The 26,833-nt window shown below is 43.2% G+C and overlaps 1 protein-coding gene across 1 annotated transcript in view; it reads left to right on the top strand.

Moving 5' to 3' along the window:
* Positions 1-26,833, top strand: part of kcnh5b (potassium voltage-gated channel, subfamily H (eag-related), member 5b) — a 79,344-nt gene that overhangs the window by 15,226 nt on the left and 37,285 nt on the right. The window contains exons 6-8 of the mRNA XM_086148800.1: positions 11,636-11,751; positions 19,655-20,047; positions 26,358-26,515. Of these exons, the coding sequence (XP_086004926.1) occupies positions 11,636-11,751; positions 19,655-20,047; positions 26,358-26,515 (667 nt within the window). The remainder of the gene's footprint in view (positions 1-11,635; positions 11,752-19,654; positions 20,048-26,357; positions 26,516-26,833) is intronic.

The raw sequence follows: 26,833 nt of genomic DNA, 5'->3' as shown, positions 1-26,833 counted from the left end.
TAGGCCGCTGACTGATGCACATTGTCAGGTTCCACCCCCCTGGGTGACGCACTCGCGGCACCACCGAGCGGGTGTATTTGCCCTTTGAGAAGCCCCCCACCCACCCACCCAACAAACCCGCACATTGGCACGCTTGCCCTTTATTATCTTCATATGTTCATGCATGTTAACACGTGTATGTGCCCCCCGCCACGGTTGTCGTGTGACGTGGCTATTCATTAATGTGCTCGAGGACACGTGTGAAACACAAACATGCAATTAGAGCTTTGTTGGAGTTTGTAAGCATCACGGCAGTAGGAGCTGACTCTAATGGAAACGTGGCAGATGCTTGCCAAATGTCAGATTTGCGATCCATTGAACCAGAGGTGGAGCTGAGGAGACGAGGAGATGGGATGAAGTTTCCTCCCTTCTCCTCGATTTGAAGCCATAATAATTTAGGACCTACATTACCCCAAAAACATTTCCACCTTGAATGATAAGAAGCAACTGACGTCAGTTAGAAGACGGTATTTGTTTGGAAGTTGGCGAAGAAGATGCAAAAAAAAACAGTATCTGAAAAACTGAACCGTGTTTGTATGCTATACCTTGAACTCTGAAATCAGAACTCTGGATTGAGCACTTCCTCTGCTGCATCGGGTTTTTAATTATAAAGGCTTTTGTCTCCCCGTAATGGTCAGCATCACCTTGGCAATTTTGCCACTCTTTGCCGAAAGGGTCAGGTCGTCTCTGCAGCAGAATGATGCTCCCTCAGGGTTTTTGCTGCTGCTGCCGTTCAGCCGCTGCTGACCAGAGGGACTGGGTAGGGTTTGATAGGATTGTTGCCGCTGCTGGCCTTGGCAGCTGAGCTCTCTGGTTCCATCGACCGAAAAAAAGCCCACCCTGGGCTCCGTCCCCAGCGGCTTTGAGGGCAGAGCACGCCACAACATGTCAGCATCAGGCCGCCTGCAAGAGGCCCCAGTTCGACGGACCAGAACCGGGGAATCGGGCAGGAATCCAGTATTCAGGAATAACGGCGACAACTGAGAATCATCAGGCGTCTGTTAGCTTTTATTGGATTCGCATGATGACCGGTTGCATGGCGTCCACCCACCTCTGTATCCCGCCAGGAATGTCAAGACAGGGTCTCCAACCAGACTTAAGCGGTTTGAGAAATTTTGAGTATTTGTGGTTGTGTTCTTAGAAGAAAAGCTTCACAGAGGGAAATGGCTGCTTTGGTCGGGGTTCTGATCGTCCACGTGTGATTACCGGTAAGTCCTCTGTGAAGCTGCAAACCAAAGACTAAAGAAACAGCAGAGCTGTGTTCATTGGAGTTTAGTTTCAGGCTAGGATGAAACTTTGCTCTTTTAATTTGAATAAATCCTGAGACTGGTGGATTTGATTACATAGATGGGACTTAATTTACGATCAAGTATCTGTCCAGGGTTTTATTTTGAAAACCAGCCAGCTGCTTTTGTGTTTCTTTGTTATTTTTTTGTCTGACGGCCCGCACCACTCGGTCAAATCTTTCTAATCTCTAACCACTCAGGCTGTTTTTACAAGACAGAAAGTAAATAATGGAAATATATAAAGTTTACTCATTAATTCAAGTCAAGTATGTAATAAACCAAATTCTAGTGTGAGTAAGCAAATGGTTTTGTCTGTGGGCAGAGGACAAGTTGCCACCAGAAACAAACGTGAACATGAATATGACAGGGCTCACAGTCACGGTATGTGAATATAAAAGATGTTTGGATGTATGATCCCTCATGGCTTCAGTGGAGCGCAAGACACTTTGGTGGCTTGGGGTACTCTGCAGGTAACAATATTAAAGGGCAGGGTCTTGGAACCAGCTCCTTTTTCAGAAAAGGTCACTATCTTCTGGTCCAGAAAGGATTGTCAGGAGGCTTCCTTTCAAGGACAGAATTTGCAGTTTTTGGGATTGAAAAAGGGACGATTTATTCATTCTTTATGTATACATTAATTCGTAGTTTTTTCTAGTATCAAGTGAGATATCGTAATCCCACTGTCACTGGGACAAGAGGTGGGTTTAACAACAAACCCTGAGTGACCAAAGCACTAAAAAAGATTCTCAATAAGAAAAAAAAAATATCTTCTTTACTGGCTCTGAGGCTGAGAAGGAGGAGGTAAATAAGGAGGCCAAATAAGCCATAAGAACTGCCAAGCTGAGTGAAAAGAACAAGGTGGAGCAAGCCTTTGCACAAGGGGACCTCCGCTCAGCTTGGCGGGGGATCAAAAATATGGCCTCGATGAGCACTGCTTCCCCCAGTCGTTCACCCGTTCGAATCCCAGAGAGTAACCCAACATCACTCCCCAACCACCTCAACTCCGTCACCTGCTTTGAGAGTGACAACAGACCCCAGATAGAGACCTTAGTCTCCACTCGCAAACTGGATTTCCCTGGTCTTCGACTCCGAGAAGGTGGTGAGAACCCTAAGGAAAACTAGGGTCTCTACAGTGTCTGGTCCAGATGGGATCTGTGGACGTATCCTCAAGCTCTGTGCCGAGCAGCTGGGGGGAGTTTTCCAATCCCTTTTTCACAACTCCCTGTCCTGCTGCACAGTGTTCAAGGTGTGGAAACACTCAGCAGTGATTCCCATCCGTAAAAGGGGAACCCCTAAAGCCCTCAACGACCTCGAGTCAAGTCTCACCTCTCTGGTGATGAACCAGAATTGTAATTGGAGAGAAAGGTAAAAACTCACATCACCGGAGGAACTGAATCCCTGGTTGATCCTCTCCAATTAGCCTGTAGGGCTAATAGAGGGGTAGATGATGCCAAGATCTTCCTCACTGACTATACACAGATACCTGGAAACGCCCCTTATCACAGCCAGGCTCCTTTTTGCCGACTTCTTCTTTGTTTTTAACACCCTGCAACCGTACATACTGGTGGAAAAGCTGATGATTGGATGACCACCGGCCCATCCAGTAGATGATCAGCTCCCTCACCATCAAATCCCAAAGGGTTCTGGCGAACAACATCCTCTCCGATACTCTCTTCACCTCCACGGACTCACCGCAAGGCTGCACCCTGTCTCCTCTGCTCGTCCTCTACGCTGACGACTGCAGGTCCAACCGACAGGACTGTCACCTGGTGAAGCAGGCCGACAACACTGCCTTCCTGTCCCTACTGTCCGGTCCCGCACTCCACCACAGCCCAGCCCCCCAGGACTTTGCGCTCTGGTGCGAAGCCTCCTGCCTGACGCTGAATGAGAGCAAGGCTAAGAACATGGTCATCACATTCTCTAGGAGCAGGGGCAACTGGCAGAGGCAATCGCCACCACCATAAAAAGGGAGCCAGTTGAAACGGTGAAGGAGGACAAATACCCGGGCACTGTCTTTAACGACCTCCTGAGGTTCTCCTCTAACGCTGAGAAGATCATCAGGAAATGTCATCAGCGGCAGTACCTGCTCAGAAAGCTGAGTTCATTTGAGGTTAGCAGCACAATCCTAACCACGTTCTATTATACCAACATTGAAAACGTAATGAGCTTTTCCTTCACCTGCTGGTTCCACTCCATTACCCAACAAGACAGGAATCGCCTGGAGTGCACCACCTTGGTCTGCTCCAAAATAATTGGCCGACCCTCAGATCTCTCACCTGCTTTAACGACACTCAAATATTAAAAACAGATAAAAAGATCCTTGCAGATCAGTCCCACATCCTACACCCAGCTTTCGAGTGGCTCCCCTCTGGTCACAGACTCCGCTGCCTCGTCTGCAAAACCCAGAGCTGGCAAACTCCTCAATGCCCAGCAACCATGCAAACCCTCATCACCAAGCCAGTACCCCCCCCCCCCCCCCCCCCACTGAATGTAATTAATGCTGCTCATGTTATTTTTATTATAAAAATGCTGAGCACTTTGGTGCCGAAAATGTTCACAATACTGTAATTTATACATATATGCAGTTGTGTATATATATATATATATATATATATATATATATATATATACTGCTCAAAAAAATAAAGGGAACACTTAAAAAACACATCCTAGATCTAAATGAATGAAATATTCTTATGAAATACTTTGCTCTTTACACAGTTGAATGTGCTGTCAACAAAATCACACAAAAATGATCAATGGAAATCAATTGTATCAACCATGGAGGTCTGGATTAGGAATCACACTCAAAATTAAAGTGTAAAAACAAACTCCAGGCTGATCCAACTTTGATGTAATGTCCTTAAAACAAGTCAAAATGAATCTGTGTTGCTTCCTGAGTGGACACTGATTTCACAGAAATGTGATTGACTTGGAGTTACATTGTGTTGTTCAAGTGTTCCCTTTATTTTTTTGAGCAGTATATATATATATATATATATATGCATATATGTATGTATGTATGTATAAAGTACTTTACAAATTCCCTTTTCTCCCCTGTTTTTACTTTTTTTTTTTTTAAAGTTCACGCTTGATGTTTACACGTTCACAATTTTGATGCTGCTACCCTATGTGCCACCAAATTGCCCCTCATGGACACATAAAGTATTTCTGATTCTGATTACCAGCATGGCTCATTGTAAGGCCATATACTGTACAGAGAACTCCAACCATTCACCTTTAGACAATTTAGAGTCTTCAGTCTTCCGACTATATTTGGACTATGGGAAGAAGTCTGAGAGCCTGGAGAGAACCTAGGCAGGCATTGGTAGAACATGGCGAACCCAATTGAAGAAAACCCAGTCAAGAACTTTGAATTCTGAACCGTGGGTCTTAGAGTAATGCTATTTCAATGTTCCGCATGTGTGAACGTATGACAGGATTGACAATAACATTGACTTTGACTTTATCTCAGTGACACAGGCAGATTAGCCATTTCGAAGTTTGGAAGTCAAATATATGTTTCATTGCCTTAATTCCCCCAGTCTCACACCTCACAAGGTCGGACTCAGGGCCATCATGTACATTCGACATGTCACATTACACGCTCAGCTTGTCCACCAAAAACAACAGGTGTTCTCCCATCCCCAGATGAATTCAGTCCTTCTGAGCCTTGAGGGCGAGCGTCTGTTCCGCCAAAACAAAACATTTCATTTTGCTTGTTGTGGGTAAGTGCACCCAGCGGACCATCCGCCTCCATATTTACATATAAACTGTTCATTCTCAGCCAAACCCCTAAACAATGTTCAGTTTCAGGTGATTCCGCAACAAAAAAAAACACTTTTAGAACTAATCCATCCCTCACGCTCATCCTCGAAGTTCTTCTCCACACAAAATAGATCCCTTGTAAGACTTTAGTTCTGGTCCATTAAGTTCCTGCAAACATCCTGACAGCTGTAAAACAATGCGTTCTCCCTGCTGGCTGGTGTCTGAGCTGTTTTGCGAGTCATTTGCGTCTTTGAGGACCTGCAGGGGTGAAGACAGTGAATTAATTTGAAGTGCTGGTTCAGCAGAAGACTAGCAGAAATATCTGGTGAGTGGACTTAATGTCAGTGTCCGTCCCTCATGAATAATTTATGTTTATCAGCAATGAAGCACCAGAGGAGGCGAGGGAGAAAAGCACAACAAAACAACCAACAACAAAAGAAAAAACAGGTTCTGTGTGAAATAAACCCCAGAGCTCGAACCACAGATGTATTTTAATGAAGATGATGTCCTGATCTCTTTTCCAGCAAACATGGAAATTGGCTATTTTTATTAAGATTTTTATTCTAGCATAAAGGGTCTCAGACATCTTGCAGAATAAATCCAAACAAATGTGATCTGGTCCTGGTAACCCTGATGACCCTCAGGTTTGCTTCGTCGGGCCCAACAAAGAACTCAAAGGCACAGAGATCCTGAAAAGTTTCTCCAAAGTCTGTGCTTGGTCTGAATATCCAGACTGCTCACTTTGTCTACTAACTAAGTAATTGTTTGTTAAAACCCATTTCTCTTGTTATTTTACCTGCTCTGGTCTGGTCTGGTCATCCCCGCCCTGCTTCTCTTCTTCTACTATAAGAGGGCGGCTGAATCCCCTGCCTCAACTTCTTGTCTTTGGCCTGAACCTCTAAAACCAGTGTTTTCAGGCAGCCCGCTCAATGTTCTGGCTTTGCCCAGTACCCAGATGTGGTCTTCAGGTGGTACCAGATGTTAGGTCTTCGTTTCCCCTCGCAGCTGATTTCAAAATGCCTGAGGACCTAGATATAGAGACTGTCTGACCCAGTTGCAGATTCTGTGTTGAGTATTGTTGTTGCAATCAGAGCTAATTGTTTTGTTGAGTCTCTCGGGTGATGGACACATTGTCTCATACGAGACGGGTGGAGGTATGAAGCAATAATATTTTAAAAACCCAAAAAGAACCATTGTTTTAAATGTGTCAAATCAGTGGCCAGTCTGAAAGGATGGGCCTCAGAATCGTGTCTTACCATGATTATGAGTCCTCTTATTTAGCTGTGAGTAGTTCATTTTCACATGTAGCCTGGACTTCTCTCAGCTGCGTGGTCTTTTCCTGTTTTATTTTCAAGTTTTGATATCCTGTCAGTTTTTTTTATTCATCTCCATTCTTTATTTCCTTTCCTCTTTAATTGGCTCACGTCTCCAAAGTGGCCTTTAGGCGATGATTTTTGAGCCTTGCTGTGGACTTTTCTACACCCTCCGCCTCCGCTCTATGGCTTTTGGATACAATTGTTTTTTAGTTGTTACATTTAGGCTCATTCATCTCTAATTCTCTTTTTGGATTTATCAAAGAGTTACTGCCCTTTTTTTCTTCATTAAAGAACAATTTCTGGCTTGTGGGTCAGACCTTGGCTGTGATGCCAATCATTTGACTTCAGAAAACACACATCCACCTCTGATAATCAATTTAAGCCAGGGTTCATCTTTCGTGAGATGTCCTACATCAGCCTGCCAAAACACACTTCCCCGTTTTACTGTGTTCAGGTTGTCCTCTGTTGATCACAATCTCATTCTAGAATTCACTTTGGTGTTGCGTGCACCAGTTCTGCTGTGCCGTTATTTTTAGCTTTACCTTTTCTCTCTTTCCCTCTCTTGTGCACTCTCTCTCTCTCTCTCTGTCTCCCTCCCTTCTTTTTTTATCACATTTTCAAATTTCCACCTCCATTGTGCTCTGACCTGATGAAGCCGGCATTCTCGAAGGAAAAAAAGCATAGGCATCTCACCATGAAAAAGACTTCCTTGTGCTGCATTTTTTTTTACTACCATGCTCTGTGCATGGCGCTTTTGTCCTGGCATTCAGGGGAAGGCTGTAAGCTGTCAGGATGTGTTTACACAATTGCCGCCAACACAAATTCCTCCATTTTAGCTCTTGGTTAACGCAATGCTGACTCTGAGAAAGAGCACATTTACTTGCTTTCCAGGCCGGGTGGTTTGTTTTTATTCCTCAACACGTTAACGCACCTTGGTCTGTTATACATGCCTCCTTCCGAATAGACAATTCCCACTGTAGTCTGTACAAAAGAGGCACTGGCCCAAAGGACACTAGCTTAACGCTGGAGCAGATAGTCCATTCAGCATGTATTGTTAAGGAAAATAAACCACCTTTAGCTAGCAGTGAAAGTAATTTCTGTAAATTCATTTTATGTAACTTTCTGACAGCCTATTTAAAATTTAGCTGCTCCATCAACTGAGAAGTTCCTTAATGTAAATGTCTTGGAAATGTTGTCATTTGAATGGAAAACACGGTTACTGGTTCAAAACCTCCAAGTAAGCAACATTTGGTACAGCCTGAAACAGTTGTTGGTCTGTGTTCATATTGAAATAAATTTTGTTTTGCTGCGTTAAAGTCCTGGTCGAAGAACATCAGTTATTGGTCAGAATAAAAAAAATGGAATTGTTGAAAATGCCAAACTCATAATAAGATTTTGATTCTGTCTATGGAGGTTCACGGTCAACACCGTGAATTCAAATCTTTTCTTGGAAACTGCACTTGAATACGGTATTTTCCTTGAAAGACAGTTCATCTCTCAACTGAGAGGATGAACTGCAGCAGCCTCTCAGATGAGAGGTGAGACAAATACATTTTAGTTCTGTTCTTCTCTTTTTTTTTTTTTTCTTTTTACCACATCTTACCTTCCAAGTCCTCCCGCTAAGAACTAACATTGCTTTTGCGGTCCGCTTGGTGCAGCCAGAGAACTAAACTGCATGTTTTCTGTTAAATTACTGGCCAACACCCCTTAAAGTTTTATGCTGAGTCAAGTAGCTTAGACCTCTGGTGAGTCACCCGGCAAACCAAACATGTTCTCATTCCCCACTGTGTCGACAGCCTGACAAATTCTGAAGGTTCCTTTATTGTAAAACACTGACGCATTCGAACCCCTTTCTTGTAATTTTTCAACCTTGAGCGTCATGCCAACATCATCTGCATCTACAGTGGGGAGAACAAGTATTTAATATACTGCTTATTTTTCAGCTTTTCCCACTTGCAAAGCATGTAGAGGTCTGTAATTTTATCATAGATACTTTTCACTCGTGAGTGACGGAATCTACAACAAAAATCCAGAAAAGCACATTGTATATGTTTAAGAATAAGAATAAGAATAAGAACAACTTTTTTCATCCTAAAGGAAATTGCTGTGCCAAAGTCACAAGAAAAATGTAACAATAATAAATAATAGTAGAAAATTGTATAAACAGAAAAAAAAGGGAGAATAAGAAATACAAATAAACTATAACGTGTCTTAAGTAACAAGTGAAAGATAAGGAGTGCACAAAAGTAAGTAATTAATACTTAATTAATAGGTAATACTTATGCCATTGCATGGCAAAAACAGAATGGTACAGATCAGACATTTCCTGTAGTCCTTGCAGGTTTGCACACAGTGCAGCAGGGATTTTGGCCCACTGCTCCATTCAGATCTTCTCTGGATATGCTAATGGGAGTGTAATTCGTTGGGGACAAAGGAGCAATTTAGGGGATTTCCTGGATTGGAATGTGAGAAGGTAAAACCAGACAAATGAGTGTAACCTGTTACGCTGCTGTGACGAAAGAATTTCCCATATGGGGATCAATAATATTTATCTTATCTTAACCTGTTGGATCACATGAACAGAGGCTCATGTGATCATTTGACCTTACCGGGGGCTGGTTCTGGTGGTGAATCTTTCCTGGTTGTTTGTAGGGTGCTGATTGGCTGATCTGTGTTTGCAGATCTGTCTTGGTATTGATCCCAGTATGGTGTTTTACTTCTGTGAAAGGTTTCTCCAGAGATATTGTTTCTGTTTTGACCGTTATATTCAGAAACTCCCAGCAGTTCATTAGAACTGAGGAAGCCTTTCAGGTGAGAGCTGAAACATTTTAAAGTGAAGAAATTCAATTCCATTTGCCACGCCGAGAAGATCTGGGCGAGTATTCACCATGACCTGGATGACCGAGAACCTCCACAGACTCTATTGTAAATGAGAAATCATGGTCCTCCACTAATGCTGCACCTTAAAAAAGATGCTTCTCTGCATTAGAGACCCCTTACTGGTAATTTTCGTAACACAGGCTTGGGAGTGAGAACATGTAGACCAAACGGGCTGACTTGTTTATTCACTTTTTTTTAGAACTCTGCTGATTTTTCTCGCTTACTTGAAGTTTGCTTGATGATGTTGCATTTCTTCAAAATTTCCCGGGTTGTATTTAGCCTGGGATGCCCGATGCTTTGTGCAGCACTTTGACGGAAAGCGTTTCATAAATCTAAATGTACTTACTAAGCATCACGCACAGCATCATGTCAGCGTGATGCCATTTGCAATAGAGGAGTATATCTTTGTACATCTTCCTCAAGGATGCACTATTCTGCAGTCCTTGTCTTGGACTGTCTCCTTTAAGAGGAGTGGGCTCACTGACAGTTGGCTCCTTGGCTCAGACCCCTGGAGTCCTACCAGTGCCAACAATACAGGGTATGGTTTAACAACACTGCAGCAAATCTGCCCCCTCCCATTCTGGAAACTTATTGAAAAACATCCATTTTGACTCTGAGCCCTTCCCCCCCTGGTTCTGGAGCCAAATTTATGTATTAACGTATTGAAGAATCCCATAACAGAGGCAGCACTTAAGAGGGAGGTGAAGAAGTCACAAAGGAGATTTCTTGGAGTGAAGATCAGAGATGGAGGCGATAAATACCCGTGTCTCCCTGAATCCAGTCGCAGTTTGGAGAGGATGGTTAAAATCACCTCAGATTTAGCGGAATGGAAGGCTTCACACAGCTCGAGGGTTAAAAGCTACTTCAAAGTCCACTATTTACCCGTAATGGCTGCCTTCAAAAGGTCGGGTTGATGGCAATGTATGACGACTGTGCATGATGTGCCCTTTGAAAGGCATTTATTTTTTTGGAGGCGTACAATAGGATCCAACACACACACACACACACACACACACACCTCTTGAACACCAAATTGTGTTTTGACCCCTGCACATCTGCCTCACAGCCTGCGGCCCCTCCAAGAAATAACCACCACTGACTATTTTTTGGACAGACTTCCAGGTGGCATGTTCTAAGTTATCTGTGCTCTGATATGATATGGAGAGAAACAATTCCTCAGACTGATGAGGAAGAGATGATGCAACCAGAGGTATAACTAGAGTGTAACATTATTTCCTGCTGTGCCTTTTGCAAGGAGGTAAATCTGTGGTAATTTTATTGGTAAAAAATAACAGGAATACCAATTCTATCATTTCTAATACTGCTTCCATGGCTGCTGCGAAAATGAATGATTTCTGTCACTTCTTTGACTTTCCTGTCCTGTAAACATTCTGCTTTCTGCTCTGAACTTATAATTCTCTGTAAATTGATTCATTTTCACAATTTTTGGCTCAGTCGGTTTGTGAAAGACACACAAGCACAAACACACAGGCTTCAGGCTACGCTTTGAAAACATTCTGTCACTTGTGTTTCTCCAGATTTTTCTTAATCCAGTGTGCCATGTCAACATTGTGCAGACAGACTCTCGGGAATGAGGGGTGCACTTAGGTGGGGTGTGGCTGGAGTTTGGTTACCAGCCAGCTGTCGAACACAGGGACTGGTCTTCAGATAAAGATGTGTTTAATGTCCTTAGGATTCGTCACTGCTGAAGACAGCCTTATGGTTCCATTCCTGATGAAAAACTTAGCCAACAGGGAGCTGCTTACCTTTTTATTTTCATTTTCTTTACAGTGTTCTCCCAGCACTTTCCCATGTTCTTCATATAAAAAATTGGATTAAAAATAGCCAAGTGTTCAAGTTTCCTTTATGAATCACGACGATTAGATTTAGATTAGATTATCCTTATTTTAATTATATTATACCTCAAGTTAAGTTAATATTTACCCCTCGTATTTACAATAGATGGATGAATCTGTGGGGGGGAAAGGGCAAGTAGTTTAAACTATGAACAATAACTTAAAAGATTTAAATACAGACTTAATCTCAGTTTTTTACAGATGTCATTTGTTACTCTAGTGTAAGCCTTTGTGTAAGCCTTTTTTAAATTTCATAATTCATTCGACTAATTTTTTTTACAATGTTTTCAAGTCTGTTTTTCTACAAGGGTATTTGCCATGTTTAGAAACAATTAAGATACTTATCCAAAAACTTTTGTCCTTATCTAATTTGCAGTTTTTCGGGTTCCGAAGTTGTGGTCAGTTTTTTTTTTTTTTTTTGGCAAGTTTTTTTTACAGTGAACGTGAAGCTGAGGGTCTTTCTTAACCTGCTGTTCCCGTCTCGGTTCTTCAGGTTGGACCAAATTCGCCCGTTTGACTCGAGCACTGACCAACAACCGCAACTCATTGCAGCAGCTGGCGCCCATCGGCAAGCATGAGGTCAGCCACAAGCAGTCCAGACTGGCCGAGGTGAGGCAGCAAGCAAGCACATGCGTGCACGCAAACACACACACACATACACGGACTCTCTCGAGCGCTGGTATAAAGGGGCATGAAGCAACTGTTGTAAAATACAGGTAACCATAGCAACCAGTGCCTTTGCTCTGCGGTGTCCATTAGGTCTCCCGGTGAGCTTCACTCCAGATTGTAAAAAAAAATTATTTTTACTTTTCAGTCATGAGTCGCACACACACACACACCGAGTTTCCTCCATGTGTGAAAAAGACATCCTGCTTCTTTGAAGGCTACTGAGATAATCTGGCAAACAGCCGTGATGGGGAAAATATTGCTGCCCGAGTCTTTCCTCTTATTTCTGTACTCATACCGTAAATTCCGGACGATAAGCCGCGACTTTTTTCAAACGCTTTGAACACTACGTCTTAAATAACGATGCGCATAATTTATGTTTTTTTTTGGGGGGGGGGGCTAACGAGCTTCACGCCGCTAAAACAGTTATCCTCGTCACATCGGGCCAATGAAATGACCGGGAAAATCTGAGGCCGTTCAACTCCGACACCCAGGACGACGACTTCGACGGTTTTAGTGCACAGGAGGAAGCCCAAGATAGTGATCAGCTAGCTGCTGTGGCTTATATTGAGGTGCGCTCAATAGTCCGGAAATTACGGTATTCCATATTTTGTCATTCCAGGCTAATACGGTTAAACTAGATCAACTTGTCTCATAGAGTGTCCAGGAGAGACTGGAAGATGTTCTGCAAGAAACCGTGTTCTACTCTTTGTAAAAATGGGCGTGAAAGCTATACCCGAATCCCGACAGATATAACTGCAGACTGACCTACCAGGTTCAGTCATTTATTTTCAGTTCCTGGTGTAGCTTTACCAGTCTTCTCCTCTGTTAACATTCGGGTAACGCTATCATGTGGTTGCAGCCTCCATCTCTGTTGTTGAAGGTGTGCCCCTCCTGGCCAAGAACATTGGTGAAACACCCAGATTTTTTGCCCCTGCTTTCGCCAACACACCCAGCTTATCTACGTCTTGTATTATTCCGGCCGTTGCCATGTTAACATGTTGAAAAATGGATCGTATTAAGTCATCTCCGTATTTTTTTTAGAATTTTGTTTCCACTGTTTCTAAACTACAGGGATTGTGGGTTAATTAGACTGACCGCTAACATTAGCATTGCTAAGCTTCAAACATCTGTGCTGTCTGACCTCCCCAGCGTCTGCAGCGATCACGGGCTCTGATCCTTCAACCACATATTGATGAACAGAACCACATCTGAGATCAGTTCGCTGGTTGTCATGTCATTACAACTTCCAGCTCATGTCACCAAAAATGCCTTTTCCAAATTAGTTCTAAAATCCCAGCTCAGTTTTGTCGCAACATCCCTCATAGAATCAGTTTCGGTTTTAGTTTAAATAGAGAGGGGCAGTTAAAATATTGTTGTAAGTTAAATAGTTTAAACAGTATGTTGTAAGTAATGTATAATACAGTAAGTAACGAATATCCGAGGTCCAGGATCTTTTAATAACCAAGCCAGAAGCCAAGTCACATGGTTCCTACTATGACTCTGATATATTTCTATTCAATTCATTTCGTCCTTCTACCACAAACAGCTCTCACGAAGAGCAGCACTGAAGACAAATCAGGCACTGCTGCTTAAAAATGTAAAGTTATCTTCCCCAAAATGAACAATAAATCAGAAACAAAAATTCCCTGTCTGGAAAAAAATGACCATTCCTGACCATCATCCAATATTTGCACATTCCTGGCTCAGCTCTGACAGACTGACAACCCGTCCAAATGATGCTCGGGTGGATTTAAACGACAAAAATTTAAGGAAATTCATGGAGGTGCCGTTTTCCTCTCTCCTTCTCCCTCAGCTGTTGGGATCCAACGTTGTAAAAGGCCGGAAACACTGTGAACCTGCAGTTGAAGTGGCTCCTGCACTTTGCATTATTTCTGTCCAAATAAAGCCTCATATAAAACATTCACTCTGACAGTCAAACTGTTTCTCACACACACACGTATATACACAGTCACATACACACACATAAGCGAAAGAACCCGACGAGCTGTACCCCTTCTTCCACGGGATGCGGCGCTCCAGCGGGGCCATTAATATTTCATGTTCTTGGGGAGACAAAGCAGCGGCACTCAGTGTGATTGGGACGGCTAGAAATTTAGAAAATGGATTTCAGCAGCAAAGATAATGTGGGTGGAGACAAATAGGAGGGGGCCTCATCTCACAGACCAGTTTTATTCAAGTAGGTTTAAAACAAAGTGTGTCTTTATGTTTCTTTTTTTAGTTCAAATTTACTTTAATTTAGTTTCATCCCAGCTCTTGAATTCCACAACAGGAGAGGGCAGGGGAGGTGCTGACCGGAGGAAATATGGAGGAAGACGGGAAACGGTAAAAGACAAGAGATGAACACATTAATAGTGAAATGGAAATTATTTAAAACAATAAAAAAATGTACACAAGAAAAATCAATGAAAATACAGAAATGAAAAAAAAAGTTGACATACAAAAAGAACAGCCCAGTGGGTAAGACCGTTACCTCAACAAGAAGGTTGCAGATTCTGAACACATGATCGACTGGGTTCTCTCCGTGTGGAGTCTCCGGGTTTGTTATGTAATGACACTTAGTTTAAAATTTAATAAGGCTCATGGAGAGTACATTCATTACATATACGGATTGCTGTTATACACTTACTTCATAATTACATCACACTCTATCTATGGGCCCCTGACAGGTACAAATATCAATATATCATAGGGTTCTCCTGCCTGGGGTTTCTGTCTCCCAGAGTCCAAAAAGGTCAGAAGTTTTTTGGAAGTCTAAAGTGTCCATAAGTGTCTCTTACCTCACTTCCAGTTGCCGTTGGCTCAAGCGGGACAATATGTATGGATAAGCAAAGAATTACGCTCGATTGTCTTTCAGTCAGTGATTTGGTCCGACTGAGTTTCTTTATTTTCAGCTGACGCTATTTCTAGTTAAACCATAGCTGTTAACTTTTGGTCTTGTTGGTGAAGTGTTTTTGCCGTATCAGGATGGAGGAGGTGAAGCACGAGCTGAGAGCTGATTGGATCTCACTCTAGAAATGACACCGGTGATTTGCAACCCGACAGAAATTAAAAGTACTGTAGAAAATGACGTGGAGGGAGTTCAGAGGCGGCAAAATTTGGAAAAAAAAAAAAAAAAGAAATTAAAAAGAGCACATTTATTCCGAGATACTTCCTCCTCCCTGCTGTTGCCGGCCGGCAGAACGTTGCGTCGCATCCTGTAGATGATGAATCCACATTGCAGGTGATCCGTCTCCACTTCAATCTGAAAGCCACAGCTGGCGACCTCAGTCGAGGACGCCATTGAGTGTTACACTCGTCTCCTCTCCTCTCTGCCACAGTGACACTCTGCTCCTAATTGGCGCCCTCTTTGTTGTCTGAGTGGCAGCTGCGACGGCGCAGGTCAGATGAGAATGTCTGCGCCGCTCGGACCTGTCAATCAAAATCAGGCACGGTCCATGTTTGAGGACAAATGAGGCTAACAAGGGTAACAGTGGCTAACTGGATGGTTCTAGAAATAGTCATGCTTAACTGCAGAGACATGCTCACACAAGGCATGCCAGCACGAGCAGCATTAAAAGTACTGAGGTAGTACAGGCTGCAGAGCCAGCAGCAGCAATATCAGTAGTAGTTTAAGTAGAGCCAGTCCTTGTACTATTTGAGCCTGGAGTCAAGACAGCAGAAGCTGGAGGTGTAGAAGTAGTTTTAGTCGTCCGGGTATCTACAGGACTGTCTCAGAAAATTAGAATATTGTAAAGTTCTTTATCTTCTGTAATGCAATAAAAAAACGAAAATGTCATACATTCTGGATTCATTACAAATCAACTGAAATATTGCAAGCCTTTTATTATTTTAACATCGCTGATTATGGCTTACAGTCCATGAAAACTCAAAAATCCTATCTCAAAATATAAGAAAATCATGAAAAAGTAATTTTTATTTTTTAATTGCATTACAGAAGATAAAGAACTTAATCACAATGTTCTAATTTTCTGAGACAGTCCTGTATGCAAGTAGTTAAATCAGGAAATGTAATAAAATCAATTGTTGAAGGCAGAGTAGAATAAACCCACTCATGTTTAGTTGTAGGAAACACATTGGTTGTAGAATTGGTAGTTGCTCTTGGAATATTTGGAAAAGCATCAGTAATTGTCATTGTTGTAAAACCTGTGATAGTACAAGCAGTTTTAAAGGTACAAGATCCGGATCCCACCAATGTGTTTTTATAGCAGTCTTCAACAACTACGGCCCTTTTAGATGTCATGTTGTTTCCTGCCAAAAACTCCACCTGGAAATGTCAGGAAGTTAGATCCATAAACAGCAAAGGGTCTGACTGATTTTTCAAAATAAAGTGCCTCGCAGGCTCTTTTTGTGCATCCCAGTAGTACAGCAACCGCTTGAGGCCATGTATTCAGCAGCAACAAGAGGCGTCTTAGTAGATGAACTTTGATTTAACTTTGCAGCCTGGACACAAAGCCACAAACATTGTTGGAACAAACAGACGGATAAATCACTTAAATCTCCTTATCATGATAGACTCAGCCAGTCTGGCCCAACAAAGCACTCCTCTTCTGAAACATTCCCTGTGAGAATGAGAAAACTTTTGCCGTCAGAATTTCAATGCAATTTCAATGCAACAGATAAACTAATAACAAAATAAAATATACAAAACAAACCCAGCTGGCAGAATCCCCCCCCCCCCCCCCCCCCCCGCCTCCCCATCAGTGGGCGTTTGTCTAAATAACAGCATCCTCTATTTGTTTAGAAAAAAACAAAACACGGTCATCGGAGGACTTGTGAGCTGATTCTCCGCAGCAGATGAGATTCGACTAAAACAACAACCTTAAAAGGTCAAGACCAAGAATGTTGAGTGTTCGGTAGGTTTGTTTACATGTACAGTATGTTATTTTTGAGAAGGGGTCATTCAAGGATGAGAGGATGAGATCGGGTGTTTGATGTCCTCTGACATAAGTTAGATGATTCCTATCCCAATGCATCAAGATGATACTAGTTTGTCCTGCAGTTTGTAAATGGTAATTATTGTGAGTCTCCAAGGCCTCGTTTTGGTTGAACTTTTAAAAGATGCTAAATCTATCCTGGGGTTTCCTCCAATGTTACTCTTCCTGGAGCCCTATCCTCCAGTCAGTGAGTGCTGGGCTTCCAGGTTTGAATCCGTAATGACCTGGGTTTGGATTCAATGTTGTTTTTATTTACTGCTAGAGCCTCCTCGGAGCCCCGTCCCCTTCTGATAATCATGCCAGGTACGGCAGGATACAACCAGAACCGAAATCAGTTCAGGCTGAAACCATCAAACCCGGCCTGGCGTCGAGTCATAGACGGTAATAGGCCGCCATCTTTTGGGTTTATGTAGCATCAACCTTTATCTCCTTTATCTGGACAAATTTTGTTGCAGAGAGCAACAATGAATCGGGATGGAAAGTGAGGAAAGTTGCTTTGTTTTGTTGCAAAAGAATCCTTGCAGGTCGATATGATGATTTTAGTGCATTAACATTTGTTCTTACCTCTGGATTTTGAAGAAATGTCTTTTCAAACTTCCTATGCTTGATCTCATTAAGCCGTTTGAGAGTGGAGATCTTTGTAATAGTTATGGTCTCCTGATATATCAATTATATTGTGGTGAACTTTGCACGTAGCATTTTCATCCAGTTCGGTTCCTACTGCTGGCGACATGTCAATAAGCAAACAGTTCCAAAAGTGATAGTTAAAAAAAGTGCCGCCTTCACTGCAACAGTGAACTCTGCGTGACTCGGTGTCAGGCTGTCAGAGTATTGTTGGAATGAAGATGACGGTCCACGTTTACATGTGCTGACCAAACCAAAACACATAGTAAAGGAATCACAGTTCGGGGGCCAGAAATAGGTGGCATCTGGCATGTGGCAGGGTATTGAGGACTGCCGATTCAGAGCCTTCAGTGAACCATCTGACGGTTTTTGGACTGAGAGAAGAGGGCAAAGAACCTGGACAGAACCCAAGTAGGAGACATGGTGATGCCACACAGAGAGAGAACCCTAGCAAACACAACAATAACATGAAGAACAATTTTCAGACTATTGAGCATACCTTGAAAGTAAGCCGCAACCAAAAATTTGAAAAGAAAAAAAAAGGACATATCTATGTCGCACTTGTCCGTAAGCCACAAGTGCTCGTTTGTAACATTAGATATTTCTACAGAAAGTTGTGACACAGAGATTTTTTTTAACTTTTATTTTACTAAATGCTTTTTTTGAACAGTGCCGAACACATTTGGCTAGAAGAAAATACACTATCCTACCAGGAAAAGTCATTGATCGGTATATTTATCTTTATCCTGCGCACTAAAACCACTAAAGTCATCTTCTTCGATGTTGTAATTATACCCCCGTCAGAATTCCTCCGTCACACACTTCCTTTGTCTCTCTTTTGGTGTCGCTCTGAATGTCACTTGTGTAAACCAAACGTGTGTTCTGTGGTGTCTAAGTATAACCTCAATGGTTTACATGACGGGGCTAAATATTTTAGCGGCATGCAGCTCGTAATCCGGTAAAAATCCATGAATTAGCTGCAGCAATAGTATTTAAGCCGCAGTGTTCAAAGCGTATGAAAAAAGTAGCGGCTAATAGTCTGGAAATTACGGGACACAGAAAATGTGAACTGTCTCGCCATTATGCAAATGCTAGGTGATGTAATATAAATGTCAGGCTTCTTTTTCCTGGGGATTGTTTCAAGATGGTGCCTCCTGTTTGGCTGCCTGTTCCAACAGCTCTCGCTACTGGTGTACCTTCAAACTAAAGTATTTTCTTACCTTGTTAAAGTGTTTTTTTGTATGCTGGACATGGGCTACACTGTGCGTGCTGTGGCCCTTTGGCTGCATTTTTTCCGTTTTCAACTTTTTTTGGGAACCCTGTGAAGCTGGTTGCTTTTACAGCATCGATGCTACGCTGGGGCTGGTAGTATATGTGCAGCTGACGGGAAGAGGCTGGACAGACTGATGTCTGAAGGCGCGGTATCACAGGTGGATCCTCCCTGCTGCTGTTAAACCTTTCAACCAGCACCACTTTCAATAGACAAAATGCTTTTTTGAACCATGTGCAACGTGAAATTTGCCATCTCACGCATGTACAATCAATCTTTACACTGTAAATAAATAAACTATCTATATTCCATGTATTTTGGGTGATAATGTCCTTATTAAGTTTTACATTGCAACTGTTGTCAATATTTTTCACATTCATAGTTGTAAAAATTACATTCACAGAGGGATATTTTTTTATGTACATCCCTCATTTAAATCAAGACTTTGCACATTCGTTGACGTTTTTTTCTGTAGTTCACTTACCACAATCATGTACACTCATAGCTGTAAATGTATAATGTTAGAATAGGAACATTTTTTGTGTAGCTTAATGCATGAATACAGTATATCTCTTACTTGCTTTATCCTCATTGTTCTTGCTGTTGTTAACATTAAATTTCCCCACAAAGGAACTAATAAACGACTATCTTCATGACTTTTATTAATGGGACGTAATCACCGATTAATGCCTTGTGTCACCTGTTCCATCACAGAATGATAAAGCAGATCTTTTTATACATACATATATATAAATACAAGTTAAAATAAAGAGAGATTTTCTACAATTTCAGTCTTTATTGTTGGCTGACTTTCAAGAATCTGTTGCTATTATTACATAGTTTGAAAAATTTAAATAATTGGTGTGGGCTCGTGAGGATTTTTGAATTAATGTTGGTCCCAGGTTTGAGATGCTGTGCAGGCTGGTCCTGCTGGAGCTACTCCTTGAAGAACTGGCCTTTATATTTCAGTATATTGTCCGTCTTTGCCCTCCAGGTACTTCAGCTCAACTCGGACATCCTGCCCCAGTACAAGCAGGAGGCCCCAAAGACGCCCCCACATATCATCCTCCATTACTGCACCTTCAAGACTACCTGGGATTGGGTAATCCTCATCCTGACCTTCTACACAGCCATCATGGTTCCCTACAACGTGTCCTTCAAGACCAAGCAGAACAACATTGTGTGGCTGGTGCTGGACAGCGTGGTTGACGTCATCTTCTTGGTGGACATTGTCCTTAACTTCCACACTACCTTCGTGGGTCCCGGTGGCGAGGTCATCTCCGACCCCAAGCTTATCCGCATGAACTACCTGAAGACCTGGTTCGTCATTGACCTGCTCTCCTGTCTGCCCTATGACATCATCAATGCCTTTGAGAACGTGGACGAGGTATGCGGGGGGGGGGGTCTGTGATGGGTTGGATCCACTATATAACGCTTTTCCCTTTAAAAAAAAAACAACCAGATCTGCTTCGTCGGCATTAGCATTTAGCCACCTGCCTGTCACTTCACCCATCTCTGGCAACTGACTACCATAATTTTACCTGGTTAGTCCCCGATCAACTTGTCATGGCTTGCAGCTGTTTTGATGGACAAAAAAAGTTCTTGAGGTGTTTTCAGTGTGAGCTGCGATAATCATCAGCCACCAAACCAATCCTGACAGGAAGTCATACTCAAAAACATAGCAATTCATGTTGTATATAATATGATGCCCAGCCGGACTGTATGTCATAATGCTCCATTAGTCATCATCCGGCAGCTGTTGTTCAGGGGATATCCACCAAAAATGCAATTGACTGTTTTTGGGCTGCGCGTTTATTGTGAAATATTATTGCTCGGCAGGAAGAGGGCTGCTTCGGGGTTTTCATTAGCTGTTTCAGAACAGGGCTTATTTACACTGAACTGGTCACAGTGAAACGCTTGATGGTTATCACACAACAGTGAGAGCACTCTCGGTGCTTTAAGAGATTCATTCTCTGACGAGGTGTGATGATTGATCATAGCTTGACGATAGGGGTCTGGGAGTGCCTGGAACAAATTTTAAAATATTTTCAAAGACATTTAAATTTTTGGATATGTTTGATTTGCCGTGGAGCCTAAAACAGCTCAGAGAAATTTGAACTGCGTATTGAGACTTGAAGAACAGGACGTGTCTGGCTAAGGCCTGTGTTTCACGTTTATAGTGGAGACTAAAGAATGTGGACGATCTTCAGTAGATGTTGAATGCGGGGATGCGTATTTTGGTTTGATTTTATTGGAAACATCATCTCCGCGCAGTTAAAAATAGCTGTTTTTTCTCTGAATAGACTGTAATAGTTTCATTATTGAGATTCATTAAAACAAGTCCCCAGAGGCTGCCGGGTGGAAACGTCAGATTCGGATCTGCTGTGGGTGGGATCAGCTGCTCCGATGAGCCGATACAGCAGGGGGGTGGGGATGGAGAAATAAGACATTCTGCTGCATAATATTTGGGTGAGAAGTTCTTATGCTGCGCGATGCTGATGGTTTATTATTTCTCTTTGTCTGCTATTTGACAGTAGAATCTGGGTTTTCGGCCTGAGGTCGAGCTCCCTCTGCAAGATTGTTCTCAAGTTTCATCAACGTGGCGCGAAATACATCAGATGTGATTTTCCGCTCTGTTTCCCACCAAAATAATGAGATAAAATCTGCCATCTCCATTCACTCATTCATCATCTATACCACTTATTCTGCTCAAAGGGCTGGGTGGGGTGCATGGTGCTGGGGGGCAAGAGGGTGTCAATGGAGCAAGAAGCGGGGTTTAGCATGGACTGTAAATGTTGATCTCAGGGCCACACAGAGACATCCATCGATTGACCTGCCCTCTCTTTCACATCTACAGACAATTTAGTCCTCAGTGAACCAAGTGTTTTGGGATTGTGGGAGGAAGACAGAGAACCTGGAGAGAACATTCAACTCATAGATCAGAAACCCAATACAGTCTTGCTGTGTGGGAGCAGTGCTGAACACCGAACCCCACAAAGCCCCCATCTTTGGGTATAAAAATGAAAAAATGAACTGATGCTGTTGTTTTTCTTAGTCTTGATTTGTCTCTGAGTGGGTTTTTGGCAAACAGTTGTCTAAAACACACACGCAGTTCTCTATTCGTGTACATGCACTTAAAAAAAGTACCCGTCGTGGGAGTGCCAGCACAAAAATCCATCATTGTGTGCTTCTGTGTGTGTGTCTGTGTGTGTGAGTGTGTGTCTGACAAGTGGGTCTTAATCACATGGGTCTTTGAAAGCCACCAATAATTATAATAGCAGTATTTAAGCTGCCAGCAGCTAATTTTTTTTCCGTCTAGTAATTCCTAATGCTAAAAAAAGTCTGAGGTCTGAGACACAACAGCTGTAGAGCCAGAACACACACACACACACACACACACACACACACACACACACACACACACACACACACACGCACGTCACTCGCATACAGACACATACATACAATATTGAAGTCTTTGTTGCTTTGAGAAGTTTATCAGGTCACATTTAAGGCTGAAATGACCCAATATTTCCTAAATTTCTACTGGTTGCCATTTTAAGCATAATCCCTAGCAGGAAAATCAGTTAACCCACAGAAAACCAAGCCGGGGAGGCTGGTGGCATCACTGCGGAAGTCTGGAGGTGGCACTAGGCTCAGGTTTAGCTTTTTCCCCACGGTCAACGATGGATCCACTAATTTCCTGTTGAGTTAGTGCTCAGATTTCAGCAATTTCAAGGGAGTGGGTAACATGCTATGGTGGGAAAATCAACACTAGGCCTACGTGAACTTTCTGCCTATGATCATGAAAATGCTGAAGACAGGTTTCCCCTCCTCCTCGTCCACCACTGTATTCGAACTAATTGACATATTTCATACAACTTTCTTATATTACCTGGCCACCGATGGATGGATGCAGACTGAGGATACTGCATGCGGGCTTCTGATTAAACAGGAATGAAAGCAGGTCATTACAGAGAGAGCTGCCACTGTGATGGAAGAAGCTGCCAGGAAGTATTTTTACTGCAGTTTCTGGTCTAAATGCCCGCAATTCGGGCGTCAGTCTGAGTGTCATTAACAACATTGACGGGATCATTACTGAACTCCTCGATCCTGGTGGACAGTTGTGAGAGCTCACAAATCCTCTTCTCAGAGGTCAGTTTGCACTAGACGAGACATGAGGAATTTAGAAACTGAAGGCTGGAAAAATGTGGACTATCAGATTGAATAGTACCTTACTTACTAATGAAAGCAGTCTTCTTTTCCTTTCCACTTTTCCCTTCGGGGGTCGCCACAGCAAATCAACCTTCTCCATCTAACCCTAGTCTCTGTATCCTCCTCTCTCACACCAACTAACTTCATTTCCTCTCTCACTACGTCCATAAATCTTCTCCTTGGTCCTCCTCGAGACCTCCTGCCTGGCAGCTCCAATTCCAGCATCCGTCTACCGATATATTCACTATCCCTTCTCTGCACATGACCGAACCATCTCAGTCTGGCTTCTCTGATCTGCTCTCCAAAACATCTAAGATGTTCTGTCCCTCTGGTGGACCCATTCGTGATCCTATCCATCCTCGACAGGGGGGAGAACATCCTGTTGAATAATCTAGCCAGAACCTCTAACGCTGCCTGTCCTAGACACTTCCATACCTCCACAGGTATATCATCTGGACCAACTGCCTTTCCACTCTTCATCTTCTTCAATGCCTTCCTCACATCTCTTTCACTAATCTCTGATACTTTGTGGTCTACAATAGTCACCTCTTCTGCCCTTCCCTCCCTTTCATTTTCTTCAGTCCTCAGCTCTTCAAAGTACTCTTTCCATCTTCTGATCATTCTTCAAGCATCTGTCAATGCATTACCCTCTCTATCCTTAATCACCTGGACCTGCTGTACATCCTTTCCATCTCTATCTCTTTATTTTGCCAACCTTTATAAATCCTTCTCTCCCTCATTATTGTCCAACCAAGCATACAAGTCATTGTACGCCCTTTGTTTTGCCTTTGCTACCTCTATCTTTACCTTACGCTGTATCTCCCTGTACTCCTGTCTGTTCTCTTCGGTCCTCTCACTTCATCTTTTCTAACTGCTTATCTATTTTGTCTCCTTATCTACTTGTCTACCTGTCTCCCTGATCACATTAGCTGTAGTTGTCCAGTCATCTGGGGGCTCTCCCTGACCACCCAGAACCTTTTTCCACGCCTCCTTGAAAACCATACCTCCTCCCTTTGTCATCTTGATCTTCCTTGTCGCCAGAGTCATCCTACAAACAACCAGCCTATGCTGTCTGGCTACACTTTCAGCAACCACTACTTTGCAGTGACTGATCTTTTTCAGATTACCTTGTTATACAAGATGTAGTCTACCTGTGTGCGCCTACCTCCACTCTTATGAGTTACCCTATGTTCCTGTCTTTTCTGGAAAAAAGTATTCACTACAATCATTTCATCCTTTTTGCAAAGTCTACCACCATCTGTTCATCTCATTACATTACATTACATTACAGTCATTCGGCAGACGCTTTTATCCAAAGCGACTTACAAAAAGTGCAATTCAGACAAAAAAGTGCAATTGTTGGTGTTGCAGGTCAACCAGCTTTCTTCTCCACATTTGATGCTCTTTGCTTCAATTTGATGGATCATCTCCTACATTTGGTTTCATGGAGGAAGTGTTGCAATCAAAGTGAACATGTCCGTAAGAGCCTCGAGGGCGGGGCTTTGTTCAGAATGGAAAGTGTGTGTTTTTTATGTTTCAGTAAAGCGGAGAGTGGAGAGTTGGCACTTTTCTTTGACGCTGGTCACCATGTGGGCCACATATCAAGCCAGATTTTATATTTAAGCAAAATTCCAGTCAGCATCTCGAAATCATGGTGACGCTTCAAGGGATGCGGAGAAATAAAAGATGCCTGTTCGATCTTGGACCAACTTTATTGTTTCCCTGTACCGCTGGATCAAGCCTATTCAAAACAATAAGAAACGCTTCCAGGGTTCAGTGTTTAACCTGGCCGAGAAAGGTGTTTATTTTTTATAAACTATTTAGAGCAGTAACACTTTTGCGCAGGTCAGCGGGAACGTAAGAGGGTGAGAAGAAGCAGCACAGAAGTGATGTAACCTCCTCCGCATGAGGCGGCTAAAGCTCCCCCGGGCTTCCGTGGAGGGTGGTGTGATCACCACAAACATTTTCACCCACCTTCAACCCCGATCCTAGAGGCACCTGCTGTCACGGAGCAGCCTGTAGCCCAGAGCAACTCCCAGTGTGGAGTGTCTCCAAGGTGCCGTGGAGGCTCGGAAAGGTCAACTCTAACTGACCTTTGGGTGACGGGAGAGCAGCGACCATCATGAACACGCAGTGTGACTTCAACACTAGGGGAATGGGGTGGGGGTATAAGTAAGAAAGGAATGTGTGAAAAGATGACGTTCTATGTCAAATCAAGAGAACCACAGAGGGAATATTCTGTTATTTTGGGAATGTCTCTTGCTGATTGCCTTATAAGATCTTTTTTTTTGGGGGGGGGGCATTCTTGAAAAATGAATGGACTTTTCCGTTTTTTATTCTATTTCCTTTTTCTCCAATTAGAGAAAATGCATTGGGTGGCATGAAGCGTCTTTTGTTTTCAATAAATAATTTTACAATAAATTCAATAGTTATTTCCATTACTGAATTCAATATTCTTCGAAATGTCTGGGGATGTTTAGTCAGAATTTCTGGGGACATGTATCTCCTTTTTTGCTGCAGAACAGGGGTCTTCAACACCATAAGGAACTCAAGAGACGGGCTCTCGAGTGACATGAAGGGAGGGTGAAGTGGTTTGGAGGGAGTTAGATGAGGAATGTGGCAAAGGGAGCTCCTCTTCCTCCTGTGGGAGGAACCAGAGCAGTGTCTTGTGTCCCTGTTTGGACAAACAGGTGCGGCTCAGTCTCGTCACTCCTTCCATCTGCTTCGTCCGTCGTCCTGCTGGACTCATTAGCACCTCGGGCCCCAGGGATATGTCTTTGAAGCTGTGGTGCTCGAAGGAGGGAGAGAAAGAGATAGAGTGAGTGAGTGAGTGTGTTTGGGGGCATATTTAACGCATATGTCTCAGGAGGAAGTATATTGAGAAGATGTAGTCACATGTGGTACAAATCGATTCCCCTGAAATGAATGAACTGATTTATCAGCAATACAGGTTCCATCGGGGTAGGTGGGTCCGATGGTCAGCTGGTGACGGTTCAGATCAATGAAGTTTCTAAGAAAAAACATCATGGCACTGTTAAGGAAAGACGGTTCCAGGTTCTGATCCCGTGATAAAGTGGGTTCTCTTTGTCTGGCGTCGATGTTCTCCCATGCCTACCTCAGTTCTTTCTGTGTTCTCTCTCACCTGGGCTCCCTGCAGGTTCTCCAGCTTCCTCACAAAAACCCTCAGTAGCTTCATCGAGAACTCGTACATTGTTAGTGTGTGTGAATGAGAGGGTGATTGGGTTGATGTCCCTACATGTGGCCCTGTGATTGACAGGCGATCAGTCCAGAATAAACTCCGCCTCTTGCACCAATGTCATCTGTGACCGACTCCATCACCCTGAAACCCGAGAGCGGGAGAAGATTTGTAGTTAGTGAATGGATGAAGGCTGATAACGTTCCTAACTGATACCAACCCATTTCAACCCATTTCTCTATCTCTATTTTCCACTTCCTGCTTCCCCCTCCGCCTCCCCCCTCAGGGCATCAGCAGTCTGTTCAGCTCTCTGAAGGTGGTCCGCCTGCTGCGTCTGGGCCGTGTTGCCCGGAAGCTGGACCACTACCTGGAGTACGGAGCGGCCGTCCTGGTCCTGCTGGTCTGCGTGTTCGGGCTGGTCGCCCACTGGCTCGCCTGTATCTGGTAAACGCACCTAGACCGTAGAACCCCACCCCCGGGGGGGAAATTCCCTCATTTTGTTCCCTAATTGGTTCTGTGTGCCGACATTACTCCATTTTCCCATCTGGACTTTTGCAAAACACCTGCTGTTGCTGTTTGCCTGCTGCTATTGCAGCCAAAGTCTCTCAAAGTCGTTGAAGATGAAGCGGTTTATGTAATGCTTCTGGAGGAACATGGCGGAGGAGGTGTCATTTTTCAGGCGCCCGACAAATAACAGCGCTAGGGTGCAGTGGTGGTAAATCACCTCCTCTAATCAGCTGCGAGCATCCGACGTCTTGTTTG

The sequence above is a fragment of the Fistularia commersonii genome, chromosome 1 (genome assembly GCF_037954325.1).
Source record: "Fistularia commersonii isolate RoL2024-O1a breed Wild chromosome 1, RoL_Fcom_v1.0, whole genome shotgun sequence".
Classification (NCBI taxonomy): Eukaryota; Metazoa; Chordata; class Actinopteri; order Syngnathiformes; family Fistulariidae; genus Fistularia; species Fistularia commersonii.
Note: the sequence above shows the minus strand (reverse complement) of the source record. Positions and strands in the feature narration are given on the sequence as shown.